At 37.7% G+C, this 19,438-nt stretch overlaps 1 protein-coding gene across 7 annotated transcripts in view; it reads left to right on the forward strand.

The window, feature by feature from the left end:
• EPHA7 (EPH receptor A7) overlaps nt 1-19,438 on the forward strand; it is a 167,186-nt gene that overhangs the window by 125,199 nt on the left and 22,549 nt on the right. For 5 of the 7 annotated variants that reach the window (XM_054195480.1, XM_054195476.1, XM_054195473.1 and 2 more), the window contains exons 7-13: nt 1,742-1,910; nt 7,677-7,785; nt 8,477-8,532; nt 12,441-12,566; nt 16,832-17,017; nt 17,583-17,644; nt 18,961-19,170. In XM_054195480.1, coding sequence (XP_054051455.1) covers nt 1,742-1,910; nt 7,677-7,785; nt 8,477-8,532; nt 12,441-12,566; nt 16,832-17,017; nt 17,583-17,644; nt 18,961-19,170 — 918 coding nt within the window. The remainder of the gene's footprint in view (nt 1-1,741; nt 1,911-7,676; nt 7,786-8,476; nt 8,533-12,440; nt 12,567-16,831; nt 17,018-17,582; nt 17,645-18,960; nt 19,171-19,438) is intronic. The other 2 variants (XM_054195475.1, XM_054195478.1) reach the window with 2 other exon arrangements.

Consider the following 19,438-nt stretch of genomic DNA (forward strand, 5'->3'; position numbering starts at 1 on the left):
AAATTAATTTCACTTATTATTATAGTGAAATTAATAAAAGAAAAGAAGCTTATCCTATGAACAGTCACGAATAAACTGAACTATATACCTTTAATTCAGTGAGACAATTTTAACACAAATGCTTAAATGCTTGCCTTCCTTCCAAAATAATGCTGTTTGGCTTGAAAAGTACTTCATAAGCTTCTTGCTCAGAATGAGAGAGGCAGCTTAAGTTTCGTTCCATTAGTTTAAAAGAAAAAAAAAAGTTCAGAACTTTCAGCTCTTTTTAGAGCCAAATTAAATCAAACATTTTTGTGGTTTTGAAATATTCTGATAAGTGCTTTTTTCACCTCTCACTTCCACTGGAATGGAAACTGCCTGAGATCTCCCAAGTAAGCCTGTCCTGTGAGATTTCTAGTGCAGGTTATTTTTGTTTCTTTTTTTATTTATTTATTTTGAATGCAAGAACTGTTGAAAATTCAAATAAGCCTCATTTATGCATCAGAACCCAAACTCTGAAATTCCACTGTGGCTTACAATCCCAAACCTGACTGTTTACACTTTTCTTAACACTTGTTTCTCATCTCTCAAGCATTCTTGTTCTTTCTCACATACCAACATACATTCCACCATGGTCCTCACTTACGGATGATTTAAACCCTCTTGGAGAAGATATGAAAAATTGCTGCTAGAGGAGCCGACAGGCTTGCTCAAATGACAGACTGGGCAAGGCCCAGGAGAAGCCATTACTGAATCTCAGAAAAGAAATCATATATGTTGTATTTAACCCTGTAGTTCAGCAAAAGCCTTTGCTGCTTTACTGACTGAGAAGGGGAAGGTTCTCCATCATTTTTAGCTGGTGAAGTGCTATTGAAATGAGTTACAGATTTATTCCTTCCTTCTGTATCTGTCTCATTAGCACTGTCTCGTACGGCTCCTGCTTCTCTGGTCATGTGGTGCATTCAGATGGTTAGTTAATTCATCTCTCTGCCCTTCAAATCAGGGTTGCATCTGGCACCGAAAATCAACAGGGCTGCACATATCTATGCTGAAAGATAATCTGGATCAGTAAATGTGATGAATAAGTAGAGCTTTTTGAATACTGTAATGATCTGTGATACAGCTTTTGTAGTATTTGAAAGTGAGTTATTACTCATAGGGTTTGTAATCTTGCAGCTTCAAATTTGGGGGGTGTCACACTGAGCTTCTTTCCCTGGATTATTCTTGATGCTTTAGAGTCAAAACCTGAGAAAAGACTAAAAGCCAGACGAAAAAATCTAAGTGAAAACTGAGTTAAGTACCTCAGAATTTGGTGCAAAATCAAGCCAGTTATACATTGGCAGTATTGTATTGGTGTTGGAAGCTAACAAGGGAAGGTGTTCTGATCATGAAAAAACAGATTTCCCTGTCCTTGAACTATTTAGACCCTGCAGATTCCCCTGGAAAGCTGTGGTCAAGCTATTTTCTCTTCCAAATTTCACAAAATGTAATCAGAGCCAAAGAAGCAATCATTTTATGTCTGGGTGTTTTATGAATAACAACACGAGCATCCCATTTGAATTTTATGTTACACTTAGAGCTCCTCATTGCATTGACAGTGTTTTGTAATACTCCACAGAGTATCCTTTATTTTTAACGTTGGTGAAAAAAGCATTCAACAAATTAGAATAAACTACCCAGGCTGGCTGTCAGTTGCTGATGTGCAACCACGATAAAATCTGACCTGTAAATGTCATTTAATCTTTTGTCTTATTGTTTCCAGGATCAAAGGGAGAGGACCTATTCAACAGTGAAAACCAAGTCCACTTCGGCTTCTATTAATAACCTAAAGCCAGGAACAGTGTATGTTTTCCAGATCCGTGCTTTTACTGCTGCTGGTTATGGAAATTATAGCCCCAGACTGGACGTTGCCACACTAGAAGAAGCCACAGGTAAATGGTTAGATGTATAGGAAATTAACACTTTCAGTAGAAGTAGTAAGTAAAGCAAGAAAGGAAATAGACATAGGCAATATTATTAAAACTAGAAAGAATGAAATTCTATGTGAAGGTAGATTTTTGGCATTGTATTTTGAAGGATGAGCTTCAATTTGTTGTTTTACCATAGAACTACAAATTACACTCTTAAAATTAGCCATATATGTAACATGTGAGGTTATTTTCTTCTGATGTCCTTGAAACACAAAGAATTTATTATTTTTTTCATTCAAATACACACCTCTTTTCCCCCCACAAGAGAAGCGAGTAGTAGCAAATAACCTTACTAGATTCTTCTCTAACAGGGAAGAGGAAGGAAGAGGAGATTTCAGCCCACAGAGGTTTCTACAGGTCATTTTCTCCCTGAAAAAAAAAACTTTATAGTTTGGGGCTTTTTTTATTTGTGTGTCTTGTTGTAAGCTGTATACATAAGCTGTATGTCCATCCTTAGTGTTTTTTGAGTTCATTGGCTAGTTTCAACTTGATTTAGTAAAGAAACAGAAGTCGCAAAGATACTAGGTTTCTTCAAGGCTCACATAATAAGTTGTGAGTTGTGTAAGGGAAAAACAACCTCTCAAAAACCCCCACAATGGAAAGTATGAAGCTGAAGTACAAGCTCTCTCAGTACAGTACACCAGAGAATCTGGCTGTGACATCTCAACAGAGGGATGACATTTTGTGAGAGCTTGCTCTTTCCTCGATGCTGAAACCAATCTTGTGCCCTTATTTGTCTAAAAATCACACTGATACCTTTTTTCCTCATCAAGGTAGATATGTGCATGCATGCTTAGAGAAAATCTGCCGCATTTTGGGTCTTCAGAAAGAAACTCTTACATCCCTGAGACCTGGCAGCCGTGAGCCCATTTACGGGAACTGCCTGTGTCCCCGCCTGCTTCACTGCTTTGTTGCAGACCGAAATTTGGTTACTCTGGTTTGAGTAATTTCCTTCAGGTTGAGCTGCCTGACAGCAGGTCAACCAGATTTGGAGCTGAGAGTACACAGCCTACAGGTTCAAAGGGTACGGATGCCAACTCTGCTCTCAGCACTTTATGCAGCATATCTAAGGTGCGGACACACACTAGTGCTTCTTATTAATTGCAGCCAGGTGCCGCCTGAACAATTTGTGGGTATTCTCAAAACACAGTAGTTAGGTCTTGATTCCACCTTGGTTCCACATGGAATATGAAAACTATCAATAATGAATAATACCACATATCTAACAGACATAATTGAAATAGTAATTATCATAATAGCAGCAATAAACTGTTATTACTAATATTATTAGCTCTGTGTCTGATAACATGCTTTCCATCCATCGAGTTCTGCTTTAGAAAGAGTCAGTAGCAGAATCCCCATTTTGCAGCATGGGAACCTGAGGTACAGCCCGAGGTACACTTCTTATTTTGAGTAGATTTCTGGAAAACAAATTGGAAGTCTGTCATAATAAGTCATAAGTTTCTGCTAATTAGCTAATTTGTTGTCCATAGTGGTTTAAAATTAGTAAACCAAAATGTTTTCCCAACGTTTCCTTAATTACCTGAGTATTTTTTATATAATGACAGTAAGCATACTGGTAGCCACCAGGATTAGCAAAGATAATTTCAGAGGTAAACATATGGAAGATTAGGAAATCCTAGAATAAATCCATCACTGACCATGCTCACGTAGCCTTTTTCTGACTTGGGTGATGAAAAATTGCATATAAACCAATGACATACCAGCCAGTATGCACAGCAGATTTTTCTCTTGTCACAGAAAATTTTAAAAGGGGAATATTTTCCATTATCTTGATAGGACACTGTAGAATATAATTCCCATCAAGGATAAACATCCACAATTTTCTGTACATGGTCTTCAGAAATAATTGAAATGTTGGTAAAATATTCATTAAATTTTCATTAAATTCTTCCAGAATTCTTTTACACAAAAATATTTGTTTCTCATACGTTATTTATAGTTTTATCAGAACCTGCAGGCTAATCAAATTAGGCTTTTGTTAACATTTTAAAGGAAGACCTTTATTGGGTCATTTTTAGGAAATATACCTCAAGTGAAGTACTGTACAGGTGAGCAGTAAACCAGTGTTATGCTACAGTTAAGAGGCATTGGCTTTTCATTATTCCAGTGAATTTCTGAATGTAGCTTTTAAATTACTTTAAAACAAAGTATTTTAAGAATATGTTTATACATTTTTTTACATATATATATATAGTGACCATCTCAGTCAGCTAGTCATGTTGCCTACCCGAATTTCTCCTGGCACTTCAACTGGTTGGCACCTTTAGGTTGGTGCTGTTGATTAAGTAGATTTTCGTATTATGCTCTGGTTTCTGAATTGTGATTCTGAATTGTGGCATGGCCACTTTTCAATATTTGAGGAATGATGTCTTTTATGTTAATATTTCCTGATATGTAAAATATGCATATTTTATACCTGTATTTGCACATATTGTACATGCGTTGCATACATATTTATGTAAAACTTTCAAATTTATGAAGTAAAAATGCTTTATAAGGCAGGATATTTCTATTCCATTCTGTGTTTGCCACAGATCAAAGTACTTTAATCATTACTTTTTTTTTTTTTACTGGAATCATTGCTGGTTATTAGAGGCACAAGTTCCTCAAGGAAGAAAATATAAATCCATAGAATAGCACTTAAGTGGTAATGTTATCTTTAGATTCACTGAAGTATTTAAAAGTTGTGTTAAATGACTTGTAGCCAGTGGATCTAAAGATGATCCTGCGCTTTTTGTAATTGAAAGGGTTTGCCACTTGTTACAGCTCTCACTGTTAGCACAACCTGTCGTGAAGATTTTGCTTTTTCCTTTTGCCATTAATCGGTTTAAATCAAGAAAGGTTGAAGTAATATGTAAATGTAAAAATTTATTCCTAATGCCTGAAATAACACTACTACAAATTTTTATAGAAAACACAAAGAATAATATTTAAGAAAGTGATATTTGGCCTACATGAATCCAGTTTATCATTAAAACTTTCATGGTGGACTTCATCAGGAATTCTTTTCTGCAAATCATACATTTCAGGCTGCTTGCATGAGAAAATGTTGCTGGAGGAGCTGCGCAGCTTTCAGACCTGATCTCCTTTTTTAAATCCTCCAGGGTGTTTGGATATCCATTCCCCATCCCTCCAACCATGTACTTAAAAAGTGGGTTTGACTCCTTTATTGAGTATTATGAGTATTGCCTCATTCATTTGGATATGCAAATACCATAACATTATGCTATTTGGATATGCGAACAACATAATCATAAGATTAGGTATCACCTGTAGCTGACTGCCCGAGTACCAGGTCCCTGTCTCGCCCTCTGGGTCTGAGCACAGTATAAGCAGAGGTAAGGGCAGACTTCCCTGTCCTGCTGGTGGTTCCTTGCCATCAACGGTGTGGCAGCACCAGTGACAGGTAACCATGCCGTGGACCCCCTGAAAGGATCATCTGCACCCCGAAATCGTTCCTCTAAGGACAATCTAGGGTCTTTATTTCTGCCAAACCCCAATGATCATTCCAGAAGTTGGTTTCTGAATCACACACTAACAGAATGAGTTCGTCACACAGAAGGGAGAAGCAGCACAGAGTACCTCAACAGGGGCAGATGTCTTACACTGCTGTCACTGAAATCATACCAGACCATGCCCACAATCATGCCCTTTTTTTCTAGAAGACGTAAAAATACATCACACATTGCATGCTGCCTGTTTTACCGGTTGCCCAGTGTACCACGCACCCAGGATTTTCCAGAGACCACATTTCATTCTCGGCCTGCTTCCAGAATGTGCCAGTAACCAGAATCTGTGAGGCACTTATGCAGAGCAACCCTCTCACATATGTCAACCTCTATGCATTCAATTTGGCTGCTAGATTAGGTGACAGGCTGGGCTGGATATTTTTCCAGACTCTCTTGGATGCAGCTTTGCGCCCTGGCCCTTGTGACAGGATGCTGCCTCTTCTTGACTTCCAAGTGAGGTTTGCACTGAAGTTCAAAGACATAAGGGAACAGTTTTAGGAAATGCTGTATTTTACATAAATTTGACATTCCCATGCTTAGGATTGTCTGCTTTGATGGCCTGATGATGCTACAGGAACTGAGTTATACTAGTTATGCCTGAGACATTACTTATTGCATGAGATAGTGACCACTGATTTCCTAAAAGTTCCACAGGTGGGATATATGCAGGTCTGCGGTAGCATCCTGCTGACCTGGGTATCTCAGAAAGTTATAGCTACTCAAAGATAAGCATTTGTTCTTTTCAGTTAAAGACCAATATGAATAATGAGATCTTCCTCACCTGCATGGGGTAGAACACAGAAAAATTACACAGTTTCTTTAGGAAATAAAATTGAGGGGGTGGGATGGGGAGGAAGTGGAGGCGGGGGATTTCCCTCCAGTGCAGATTATACTATATCTGTGCAATATAGAAAGGGGTTAGTTATTTTGAGGGGGAAGCAGTTGGTACAGGTCAGTGTCGGTGACAAAATAAATCATGTTGATTAGCTCACTCCTCCCAAGACAGAGCAAAGAAAAGACTGGCTTATTTGTTTCTATGGGAACCTGTGAAGTCTGCAACAGGAACCTGATTCTGTGGAATTCATAAAATCCTCGTGTAGACATTCCTGTTCAGTTACCACTACCAGCAGTTAACCACATTAACATACCATCTACAATTCAGTTAATCAGCTATCAGTTCAGTTTCCTATTTTATTTTTTTTCCCTTTCATCTCTCTGCTGCTTCCAGATGACTCACACTTTCACAGTCCCTTGCTCAGCATCGCTGCCTGATGTCTCCTCCTTTATTCTCAGTCTCGTGGGCTAGATCCTCACTGTTACAAACCAGCGTAGCTCCATAGAGTTCAGTAGAGCTGTGCTCATTTAACGCAACTGAGTACATGGCCGCCCTCATTAGATGTTGGGCAAGCAATGTATTTAACAAACCTCGAGGTTTCTCAGGCTAAGTATTTACATCCTCAGTTTATATTAATGTGACATGCATACATTTGCATATATTAATAGCATTGGCATATCTGAATAAAAAGAGCGATAATGGGTGGATATTTTAGCATGTAAATTCTCTGAAGCGTGGAGAATTCCATTTTGTATATGCGGAAGTACCTTTTTGTTGCTAACAGAAACAAATGATAATTAATATAGCAATTTACAATGATTAATAGCAGTAAGAGATAGAAATATGCTAAGAAAGCTGTGTTAATAGGTAGTGTTTCATCTCTAACATTCTTATACTGAAGATACTATTTCCTTGGGTGTCACCAAAGTCATATCAACCAGTTTTAGAGGGGAGGCTAGAAGCAGAGCTCTTTGGGGATTATTCTTCTACTGTCCCCCCTTACAGGGATATCCAGGTATTCCCTTTTAGGAAGGACTCAACCACTGAGCAAACAGAAGGCAGGGCAGCAATAGGAGAGAGTGGAATTGGCCGGTGCTGGCTTTCGGCTAATGGCTGTACCATTTTGACCAAGTCAGTTACAGCGTAGCTCCTTTTTAGTCCCTGTAGAAGATCGTTAACTCATCCAGCACTTGGATTAATTTCCAGTGGAGGCCCTTCTTTAGATGAACTTTATCAATGTAATAGTTTCAGGCAAAGGTAAACTAACAGTCTGCAATTCCTGGCGGTTGACTTAGTTTTTTGCAGCTCCTTTGTAGGGAATAATTTTAAACTAATCTCTGCTCTGTGTTGTGTTTGTAGCCACGGCTGTTTCCAGTGAACAGAATCCTGTTATTATCATAGCTGTGGTTGCTGTGGCAGGAACCATCATTCTGGTCTTCATGGTGTTTGGATTCATCATTGGGCGAAGGTATTGCACCTTGCATTGGCATAAGCACATCTGGCCCCACTCTTGTGAACTCTTGAGACACAGTCTAATCTGGGATAGTAATTTGCAAAACTGAAACAGAAGTCGTTTTTAGTACGGACAATTTTTATTTAAATCCTGTTATCAATTATTCAGTTCGTCGTCTTACTTTGGCAAGACACACTTAAATCAAGATGTTCTTTTTGTCCTATGTAAATGTGCTGTAAAAGGAACCCCTAGCAAGTTCTTTACCTGTACTCCTCAAAGTCCCTCTTTCTGTTCAGTTTTCTCATATGGAGAAGTCTGACACTTTATCTGATCAGCCTTTAAATGACTTTACATTCAAGAAAAAGAGGCACAGCAGTAAGTTTAAGAATATCCTCATGTAAAACAGTGTTCTACTTTCAAGTTCTTTAATCCTCTGTTTTATCCATAGAAGCTTTTCACCAGAACTAGAATTTTCTCTTTAGAACCTGTCCCAACTGGTATTTGATACAAAAGCCTTTTGATTGCATCTGTTCATGATTTATTTAAAACTCTGCTGTCAAGAGAATTATAGCTGAAACTTTCAAAGGGCCTACAGGAGTTAGGTGCTCAGTGCCTGAAAATCCCAGCCTGCAAAGCTGATGTCAGGACTTTAGATGTGAGGAAGTAAATCATTATTTACCAGTAAAACTGGAGTCTTTCTTTTCAGGCATTGTGGCTACAGCAAAGCTGATCAAGAAGGGGATGAAGAACTTTACTTTCATTGTAAGTGTTTTGCTTTTTTTTCCCCCCTTTCAAAAATTCCCAACTGCAATTGTGTAAACAATATAAAAACAACCCTCTATGAAAGACAAAGCCATAAAAAATTTAAAAATGCTGTGTAAACAACAAGTGGGAAGTTAAGCAGTGTAAAAATGTGACCTACAAAAAACTAATGCAGATTAAAGTCAGTGTTTCTCACACAGACAGTTTTATTTCTATACATGTGTATAATATACTGTTGTTTTCATTCTGCCTTTTTTTTTTTTTCTTTTGGTTGCTTTGAATATGTTTCACACTGTCCTAATGATCCCTCTGAGGTGCAGCATTTGAGAGACCTTTGGCTAAGTGACTAGATGATCTTTACCTCAGGCAAACTTTAGATTAAGAAAGTGTGGGTCCCTGCATCACCCTAACAATGAAGCCAATCTGCTCAGAAGCTGCTTTCTGCTACTGTGAATACCATAGCATCAATATTTACAAAACATAATGTCCTTAAAACCAGAATATTTAATATGAGAAGAAAGGTCAGCTACTTCGTTACTGTTCTCTATTCTAGACCACTTGCCTAGCGAAGAATAGCACCTAAAGCCTCTCTTGTTAAAATCACAGCTACCATATGAATTTGTGCTAGAACCCTGGGAAAATTCAATAAAAAACCATCTTTCTTGCGTTAATTACAATTGAAAATTAAAGGGGAGAGGAAGACTTATGCAAAAATAGTTTCAGTTTTATCAAAATATTGTTTAAAAACTTTCTTATTTTAGCCTTTTCTCATTTCAGTTGTAATATCATTTTGACATAAGAATTTGAAAGCGTTTTCATTTCTCCTAGAATCAGTCATTAACTCAGGAAATATGGTAAAACTAAGTTGCAGAATGACTTTGAGCATCCAAAATTGCAAAATCACGTAAATAGAATTAAACTGAATCTAAATTCTGACACAGAACAATGTATGGGTTTCCAGATATCAACAGAACTTGCAATTTAGTCATGCTATGCTGTATGTAGCCTTTGTTGTCTAACGATAATTGCAGCTGTAGCTTAAATCCATCAGTTTGGATTTTTTTAATGAAAGCAATATGGTTTATCTTATTTTACATACTTTAAAATCATGAGCTATTTTCAGAAAGTAATGTTACATGGAGAGCGAAGTAGCCACTAGTCAGAAATTTGTAGCATCTTCTCAATGCATGCCTCTTTAAATGAGTAGTTCTAGCCAAAGCTCCACTCAAATTCGGATCAAGGTTTCTGTTTCACCTTTCTGCCCTGAAAAAATCAGATCAGCTGGTATTTGTTCATGCTCCCTGAGTTTGGGTGTGTTGCTACCTAAATGATTTCGTTTAAATGCAGTGGGTGTTAAACTTAGTAGTGACATTATTGCAGCTTTAGTCAATCAATTCATAATCTGTGCAAGAAAGGTGGAAAATAATAATGGGATAAGAATTATTTATCGTGCACTTTGCAGTGCAGCTGATTTTAAAGAATTCATCAAAAAATCTGATGTTACTTAAATGTTACTATTCTGGGAGTGATGGATTTGAAATTTGCTCTCATGGATGCATTATAAGCTTTTCATGTCTTCAGAAGAGCTACTGCTTTCACTGTTAAAGTCCTCATTATGTCCTTGAAAGAAAAGATCAGCTACGTATTCTTGTATTTCAGTATACAAACAAAAGGAATATGCTAGCTAAATAATTCCTTGCCTCGTCTCCATTATCTGTGACATTTTTTGTTTCAGTGAAAGTGTAAATGAATTAATATGAAAGCTTCTACTTGATGATTAATAGTTGATCTAGAAATGGTGAGATTTTATAAGTGCTCATTTCCCTCGTTTTGCTTTCAAGAAATCTGGTTATCCAGCAAATCACTCAGAACAGTTAGCATACACAGTCTTCTTAAAATCATAGTACAAAATATAAGTCGCTGTTTGTCAAGCTACTTTTTCATCATCTGCTGATTGAAGGTATAGTGTTTAATTTTATTGGGCAACCACGTACAGAATTAGATGGAACCCGGTGCTGTGGTCACCAGTTTGGTCACAGAGCTGTAAACACCAGTGCCGCGTCCTTTTGCTCTGTAACATCTAGACAACCTTCTGTGCTGAGGTACCAGATTGGATTCTCAAAAACGTAACTTACAAGAAGCACTTACTTAACATAAAAACTTACAAGTAACCATTTTTTTTAAACCAGGTTCCAAAGCACTGTATTTAATAGAGTATCATATATTTAATTTCAGTCCCCCTCAACTCTCTGTGACCTCAAGTGCTACACTTGAAGATACAAGTACAATGGAGGAGTTTAGTCAAGCAATTCAGATTTATATTTGGTTTCCTCCTACCATTTTATTCTAACAATGTCTTCAAATCTAGGCCAGCATTATTTCACGTTGGTATGCCAGGATAGCCCTGGCCTGTCAAAATGTTTTGTGACAGCTTGAATAACGAACCATCAGAGGGCCACTTGAGATTCGCAAGGTTACCTCCAATCCAAGCCCCTTATCACAAACACAAGAGGATGGTTCCTTCTCCATCTCCCTGCCTAAAAGCACTATTATAGGAGGTTAACCTATTGCTTTCTTCTCATTTTCTCTAGTCATTTTTGGTTTTAAGAAATAAATATCTGTCACTTTAAAAATGTGTGGCATTATCAAAGCAATTGGAAGAACATCTATTAAAATACATAATATGGCAGATAATAACATCTGGGCAACACTTCAAATAATTTCTCTGGATGTAAATTCATTAGATTACTCAAACAATTTCTCTGGCTTTTTCCTTCTTATGAGGGTTTGAGGATTTTTCAGTCAGTAATATCATCTGAAGCATAAATACACATGATTACTAAGCTATTTTTCAATATATTTTCAAATTTAAAATATTTTTTGTTCAATTAAAAGATTACAAAGCAACCATAATGATATATGTTTTGTATTGACTTTTGATCCTATTCGTGTGTATCAGTATATCAATTAGCAGAGGAACATTCTTGCATTTTCAAGTTGAGTTTTAATTCACTGATTTAATTAAAGCTCAGGACTGTAATCCTTGTGAGCTGAATTTATTTCATAAAAAATGCTTGATTAATAGATTTCCAGGGTTGCTCTACTTTCACCAGAAGTTGCTACTTTCACCAGAAGAGCAAAAAGTAAATTTCCTGACTCTGCAGCAAACTGAGGGAAAAAACCTACATGCTGGCCGGAGTGCCAGAGAGTGCCTGAGTTGCACCAAGTGGAAGACAGAAAGAGGGAGCAAAACCCAGACTGCTGCGTATTATTCACTTAGGTGCTTGAGAGAGGGAATAATTGTGCCACAGAGCCCAGTTTCCCTTCCCAACAGCCTTTAGAAGTTGGCTACAAGTGTTTCTCATGTTCATATTCTAGTGCAAGAAACATTTAGCTTGGCTATGGACACAGTCTGTAAATAATATTCAGCAGTTTAAGCAAATTGAAGTAGGTGGAGAAGCCTTTCTAATCCTGCTAGAAGACAGAGATAACATAAAAAGATGATGGTTACGCAACCTGGGAAAAGAGAATAAGCTGTCCTTACACAGAAGAGAAAGTTTCACCTTCCTCTGTTGGTCCTTTACCCTTCCCCTGCTTTATTTTCACTCCCACTCAACCCTTGCATTTTATTCCATTGAGCACTACTTAATATTTATTATTTCTTTCACTTCAAGGTGGAGATGCAGGTGCTAATGTTAGTCATTTTTAGAGATGGGGTTGTGTACTTGTGTCAGCATGCTTGCAGATGATGCCTAAAACTAAAGTTGCCTCTCAGAACGGCTCTGACTCAGGCAGTGTGGAAGCAGGTTCAGTCTTCCAAGGAGCACTCTGCATAATGAAATTCCTGGGCTGACTGCACAATAAGTGCCTTTGCTTCATCACAGTCATGCTTTCTTACATCATTACAGTTAAATTTCCAGGCACCAAAACCTACATTGACCCTGAAACCTACGAGGACCCAAATAGAGCTGTCCATCAATTCGCCAAGGAGCTAGATGCCTCTTGTATTAAAATCGAGCGTGTGATCGGTGCAGGTAAGGCTGCCGTGGCTTCCTGATTCAACTGTTCCATTTAGCCGGGATCGAAACTCATACATCATAATGACAGGCGAATAATTATACCTCGAGTATAGAAGAATTTTTGCATTTGCCGGAGTGGTTAAGAGCAATGAAGCTGCACTGGCTTCTAAAATGTAAAAACAAATAGGGGGAAAAAAAACCAATAAAACCCCCAAATAAATAAGTAAATGAAGAGTCTTGCTTGACATTGAAAGCTTGTGGGTTTCTAATTCTGTGTCTGCTGTTAAAAATATAATTGGGGGGAGGGGGGCAGTTTTGCTGCCTATTATTTACTGTCAGAGTAAAGGCGTTAGGCATGAGTGCAAATTCTGCTCGCTTTCCTTTTGCAAGAGGGCTTTTTGACCTCGGAATTTTTGTTCATGTGAGTAAGAAAAACTGGCTGCAGCACAAAATCTTAAATAGAGACTTGGAAGGTCTTGTTTCTGTATAACAAAATCTTCCCTAAGGCTGTTTTTTGTTCTACCATTTTTCTTTTTGATATTTTATGAATACAAAAAGTTATTGTTTAACTTCTCATGACTGATTGTAATTGCACCAGCATTACATTGCTTTTCTTCCTCTTGAACTGTCTACCACCTACTTAAGCCATGGTGTTCATGCTCTAAAAAGGCAGTTTCATTTGTTTGCATTAATAAGATATGTGACATTTTTATTGCACTACTCCATGTAGTGAAATTAAGTTTCCGTGGGTAAGAAAAATATCAAATACTTCGGATTCCTGGAGGAAATGTTCTTTTGCTTTCCTGTTGTTTTATAAAAGTATTAGTAGAATACTTTTAAAATCACCCTGTAGTTTGGCATGCACTGTAAATTACATACTGTGGTATTATTTTAAAAGAGGAGAAGTTTCTCTAAAATAAGCTAGTTTACCTGTAAAGAAATCTTCACTCTTAGAATTCACAATGCCTCTTTAAAGTAATCTCACTCATGTTGAATCATGTCTTAATCAAGGAGTAGTAGCATTGAAATTAATGACACTGCTGAGCAAATTATTTCTTCAGATGCGTAAGAGCATAAGAATCCAGCCCTTGCTAACTAGTAATTTTTGTGATGCTAGAATGGCAGCGTCTCTTCTAGTAAATACACAACATATAAGATTTAAACTCAAGACTAGCACAGAAAAAACACTGAGCTTTATCTTTTGCTTTGGGTTAAAAAACTACCAGCATAGCAACAATTCAGAGCACAAAGACATATTCAGTTGGACTTTGCCAATGCCTTCTGAGCAAAACACTGAAAACGCTTCAGTTGCAGAGTATACAGTTTAAAACGTATTTTCACTGTTATGACAGACTAATTCCAGAATGTTAATCTTGTTGACTGCAGATTAATTTGTTCTTGTTTTTAATGAGTATAACTGATAGCAAAAAAACTAACGTGTGTTAGTGGTCCTTCTGCAGAAAGTTAATTAGAAGTGCTGTCATGAAAGCGTGTTGTGTATGTGGTTTAGCTATGGCTTTAACCTGTTTATGTAGGTAGCAAATAGGAGTGCAATGAAATGTAGTTCAGGAGCAACAGAATGTTAAAGACCCAAAGAAGCAGCTGAAACTCATACATCAAAGAAGAATATAGAATTTCTACTAGTGACAGCACCAGAAAAGCCACTTAGCAGTCTCAATACGCACCAGCAATGCTGGCCACATCAACTATTGAGTAATGCCATGTCTCTCTCAGACAAACAGGGTGCAAGTATGCTTGTGCTCAATTTACATGAGGGATATGTGCTTTCCTTGCCAACATTTTCATTACCATCCTGCTGCGGCCACCTGTCAGATACAGAATATGGTGTCCACTATGTTGAGTCCTGGTTCGTATCACACATCCTTTGTTTATGCCTCTTCCTTGTTGACATGCTGAGCTAGTGGCTGTGTAGCTGTGCACTATTCCCACTCTTGTTGTCATATTTTCTGGATCCTTTCTGGGCATCATTTCAGATGAATATACTATTTTCTTGTGAATAAAAGTAGTTCATTGGCTAGCATCCTGGCCTGAAAGGCATAGCATACGAGTTCAAGTTTCTGGTTTGCCTGAGTGTGAGTGATCTGCTTTTGGAAATCAATCAAAATCAGATCACAGGGAGCTGGAAAGGAGTTAAGCCTTAGTGTCTTCTGTGCCAAGTAACCTAATTACCTGGCTCTGAAGTATTGCATAGACACACACACACTTATACTCACGTCTTGTTTTCAGTGTGTAACAAAAATAATTTTGTAAGGTACCGCTAGAGAAAATTTTTATCCTTTAGTAAGTTCTTGTGGCTAGGAGCAGTGAGTGAGGTGAGTGGTGAATTCACTAATAGTCACCCATATTGCTGCTGAAGTGCAGGAAGGAGGTTAAGGCACCAAGCTAAGGGCATGAGCAGCTGGTTGTTACGTATGTCCTTGCCTCATGGTATTCATAGCTATGATGTGTATATTCAGACCACGACTCCGGTGCCCAAGGATGGCTGGGGCTAATGCCTCACCTGTGCTGGCAGGAACAGTTGTACTCTGCCTGGCCAATCAGCTCAGGTACAGTACAGTGTTAAAAGAGGTATATGGAGCTGATTGGTGCTAACCTTAATTCAGCTAGCATAGAACAGGAGCAAGAGGAATTTGATTCAATATGCAGTCATCTTCTGTGAGATTCATAAAATGAGCCATGCTGAGTGATTTGCCCAAACAAGTCAGCTGGCAATATTAACATCTGGTCAAAGTTCTACGCTTGGAGAACTGTGAAGCTGAGGCCCAGGTACTGCTTTTTTCCTTCTCTAACCTCTGCTGTTGGGGTGACAGGAGAACAGTAGTGTTGGTATGGTGACAGTGTCCTAAACAAGGTTTCTCAGAACTCATCCATTAGGACAATTACATCTACCTCTTCAGGCATTCACCCCCTTTTCCAAGCATACCTCTCCCCACTGACAGCCAGATGCCTTGCCAGTGTGTATGTGCACTTAAGTCCTGATCCCAACAGGTTTCTCAGAACCTCAGTATATGTCCTAAAGGGATTCGCTAATCAAACTCTGTGTCAGTCTTTCCTAATTCAATCCTTTTTTTCAGCACTCACCCTAAAACGTGTCTTGCATGTAGGTGTGCCTGCATACTTGGGTATACTCAATAGCTTAAAGTTAAGGCACTCCACAGGTACGCAGGAGATAAATTTCAGACTTGATTTGATTTGGAGGAGGGACTTGGATCTGTATCTCCCATACTCCAGATAAATTTGCAAAATACCAGATTATTAAATATTTTTGTGATGAATCTTTCTCTTTTTAAAAAGATGTTCTTTTGCAATGAATCTTTCTTTTTTTAAAGAGATGTTACAAGATATGTTACTACTCTTTTCTCCTATACATCCCAAGAGATTTTTTCTCCTGGCTACAGAATAGGAGGTCTCTCTCTCTCTCTCTCTGCTGGCATGGCTGTGAGACAAGGGACAATCCTTAAAACTTTCACAATCTCAATAATAATGAGGGAGATGTTTTGCCATTCAGCTCCACATCTTGCATGCTTCCATCCTCTTTCTTGTCTGATGGAGTCCAATTTCTTCTCTCCCAGATTATGGTTGTTGAGGCTTTTTTTGTATTCTTGCTGGCTTTTTGGCCATTTTTTTCACATGCTTCTTCAAGTTCCAATTGTCTGTTAGTTTAGAAGCCTTTTACAAACTTCCAGTGTTTGCTTGTGTTTGTTTAATGTTACAAAATTATTATAAGTCACACCTTTCATTTCATAATCTGCAAAGTAAATTATCCTGCTTGAAGGTAATAATGTAGTGCTTCATTTAACACCATAATGATGTTAAATTAAAAGCAGCTCTGAAAGAGCTGCCTTTTGAAAGAAAAAAACCCATTGGATCTAAAGATAGCATGGAAGCCCGTAGAACAGAATGTCATTTTCACTTGGAAACAGTATTACTATTTCTGTAATAGTATTTTCTTATGAAAGCTACTTCATATTTATTTCCCATTTATGAAAAAATGTAACAAATTATTAAAAAGTCTTTTAAAAGATTCAAATAACAGTCCTGTAGATTGGCTTAACGTGAAGTGTTTACTCCGTAAGGTACTCAATCAGCAATTCATTTAAGGTACGTGCCTGTCTTTGTGTTTCTAAGTAACCCATTTAAAGTGTGAACATTCACATATTAAATTTAAACACACACTTAGGCGGCTAGTTGAATCAAGGCCTAGAAAGAATATTGATATTATAGTTGGAGTAATTCAGCATTGATATACTTCATTTTAGGAGAGTTTGGTGAAGTGTGCAGTGGGCGTCTAAAGCTTCCTGGCAAAAGAGATGTTGCAGTAGCCATAAAAACTCTGAAAGTTGGCTACACTGAAAAGCAAAGGAGAGATTTCCTGTGTGAAGCAAGCATCATGGGACAGTTTGACCACCCCAATGTTGTTCACTTAGAAGGGGTCGTTACCAGAGGTAAGCAGCGGCTCGATCTGTCAGTCAAATAACAACATAATGGCAGAAATTACTTTAGCTTATTCATGGTCAAAGATTCAAATTATAAACAGGCTGCACACTCCTAATGGATTTTCTCCTGATGCGTAACTAACTAAAACAATACTTACTTTATTCTACAACCTGAGGAAAAAAATTAAGATGCATGCATGATTAAAAGATGAAGTACTTTGAAATATATTATTTTTCTAGTTTCATTTAGCCTCAAAGACCATGCAGAGAGATAAGGTTTCTTATGTCCTTTCATATTATCTGAAGTGTCATTATTCCAGAGTCCTGTTCACACAGCAGGAGTTAGGAGAACACACTGACATTTTGATTTGTATGGTTTAATTTTGTGAATCATGACCACGTTCCATGCAGGCATTTAAGAACTTATTAGAGCTCAGTAACAGTGCTGGCAGCCACAGAAATGTTCGTTGTCTCAATGATTCAGTCCTTCAAAGGAATAACATGTGTTTTATCAAAAAAGGCACTCCATTTGTGTTACAGTTTCTCAGACAAAATCTGTCTTCTTTTCTTTCAGGGAAACCAGTCATGATAGTAATAGAATACATGGAGAATGGGGCCTTAGATGCATTTCTTAGGGTGAGTACCAAAATGAAAACATATATAAACATGTGACATATATATTATGTTACATATTGTCACATTTTAAGATATGATTTTATATATGTGTGTACATATGTATACATGCATGATATTCATATAATTAAAATGGTTTTCAGGCTGAAATGGATCCTGACAAATACTGGTAATGATCTACATTATTTCAGCAAAACCGGATCAGAAATGAGAGGACCAGGCAGGATCACACGGGAACATTCTAGGAGTTTAAGTCATTTAATATGGTATAGACATGGTGGGTTTTATTATTGCCACCAGCTGAAGTTAAAACCACTGATACCTGAAGCCCAATCTTCTGTCTTTTGGAAGCAGAATTTTATTGTGTCAGCATAGCTGAAATCAGCATACAACAATTCCTAAATGAATGAAGGTTGTGTTTAAGAGAACAAATCATAGAATCATACAGTGATTAGAGTTGGAAGGGACCTTAAAGATCATCTCATTCCAACCCCCCTGCCATTGGCAGGGACACCTCCCACTAGACCAGGTTGCTCAAGGCACCATCCAACTTGGCCTTGAAGACTTCCAGGGATGGGGCATCCACAACTTCTCCGGGCAGCCCATTCCAGTGTCTCACCATCCTCAAAGCAGAGAATTTTTTCCTAATAGCTAATCTAAATCTACCCTCTTTCAGTTTAAAACTGTTACCCCTTGTCCTATTGCTATACTCCCTCATAAGGAGTCCCTCCCCATCTTTCCTGTTGGTACTGGAAGGCCACTATAAGGAAAAAGAAATGCAAGTTCACAACAATTTAGCAATTTTTGAGTGCATGTTCTGAACTGCCAGTTCTGACTCCTTACCAGCTGTACAAGATGGTATGAGATGATGTATAAACACTCTATAGAGAACAGAAAGATTATGTTTGTTTGACAATCTCCAAGCTATGAATGAAATTAGCTAAGGTTCCAAAAGGAAATAGTTCTTATTTTCTTGATGCAAATAATTATGTTGAGAGATGAAGGGGGTAGAGGCAAACTATAAACAGCTGTGCATCAGGTAATCTCTCTTAGAAGAGACTTGCCACAACTTAGCCAGAAATTTATAGTGATTAATAAGTTTTGTTACTTCTAGTACATTAGCTACTCACACATTTCCTAACTGGATGTACTGCTTTATCTCTGAAGAAAATAAAACTTGTGTTTGAAGCGAGTTGCTTTGCCCCAGGATGAATTGCCACAGAAGCAGTAAATAAGTAGAAAGCTAAAGTTGTAAAACTAATTCTTATTTCTCTTCTCAGCTATACTAACAAGAATTGCTGCTCCTTTCTTCCCTCCAGAAACATGATGGGCAATTTACAGTCATTCAGCTAGTGGGAATGTTGAGAGGAATTGCTGCTGGAATGAGATATTTGGCCGATATGGGATATGTACACAGGGATCTTGCAGCACGCAATATTCTTGTCAACAGCAACCTTGTTTGTAAAGTGTCAGATTTTGGCCTTTCCAGAGTTATAGAAGATGATCCAGAGGCTGTCTACACTACTACCGTAAGAGAAATCGATGGGTTTTAGTAGTTTTGAGATGTGGTTATTAAGAAGCAGCATATCTTCTAGAGACTATAGATAAGAGAAATCTATTAATTGCTTGAGAAATGTTAACCAGTCAAAAGGAAAAGAGTCTCTGCAGAAATCTGGCTCTAATTAGGGATTAATATTTTTGTAAGAACCTGCATTTTTATTTGGTAAAGTTCGAAACATTTTGCACAGTATCTTCATTATTCCCTTCCTCATGATTTTTTTTTTGAACAAATACGGA

Source organism: Rissa tridactyla, chromosome 3 (genome assembly GCF_028500815.1).
Source record: "Rissa tridactyla isolate bRisTri1 chromosome 3, bRisTri1.patW.cur.20221130, whole genome shotgun sequence".
NCBI lineage: Eukaryota > Metazoa > Chordata > Aves > Charadriiformes > Laridae > Rissa > Rissa tridactyla.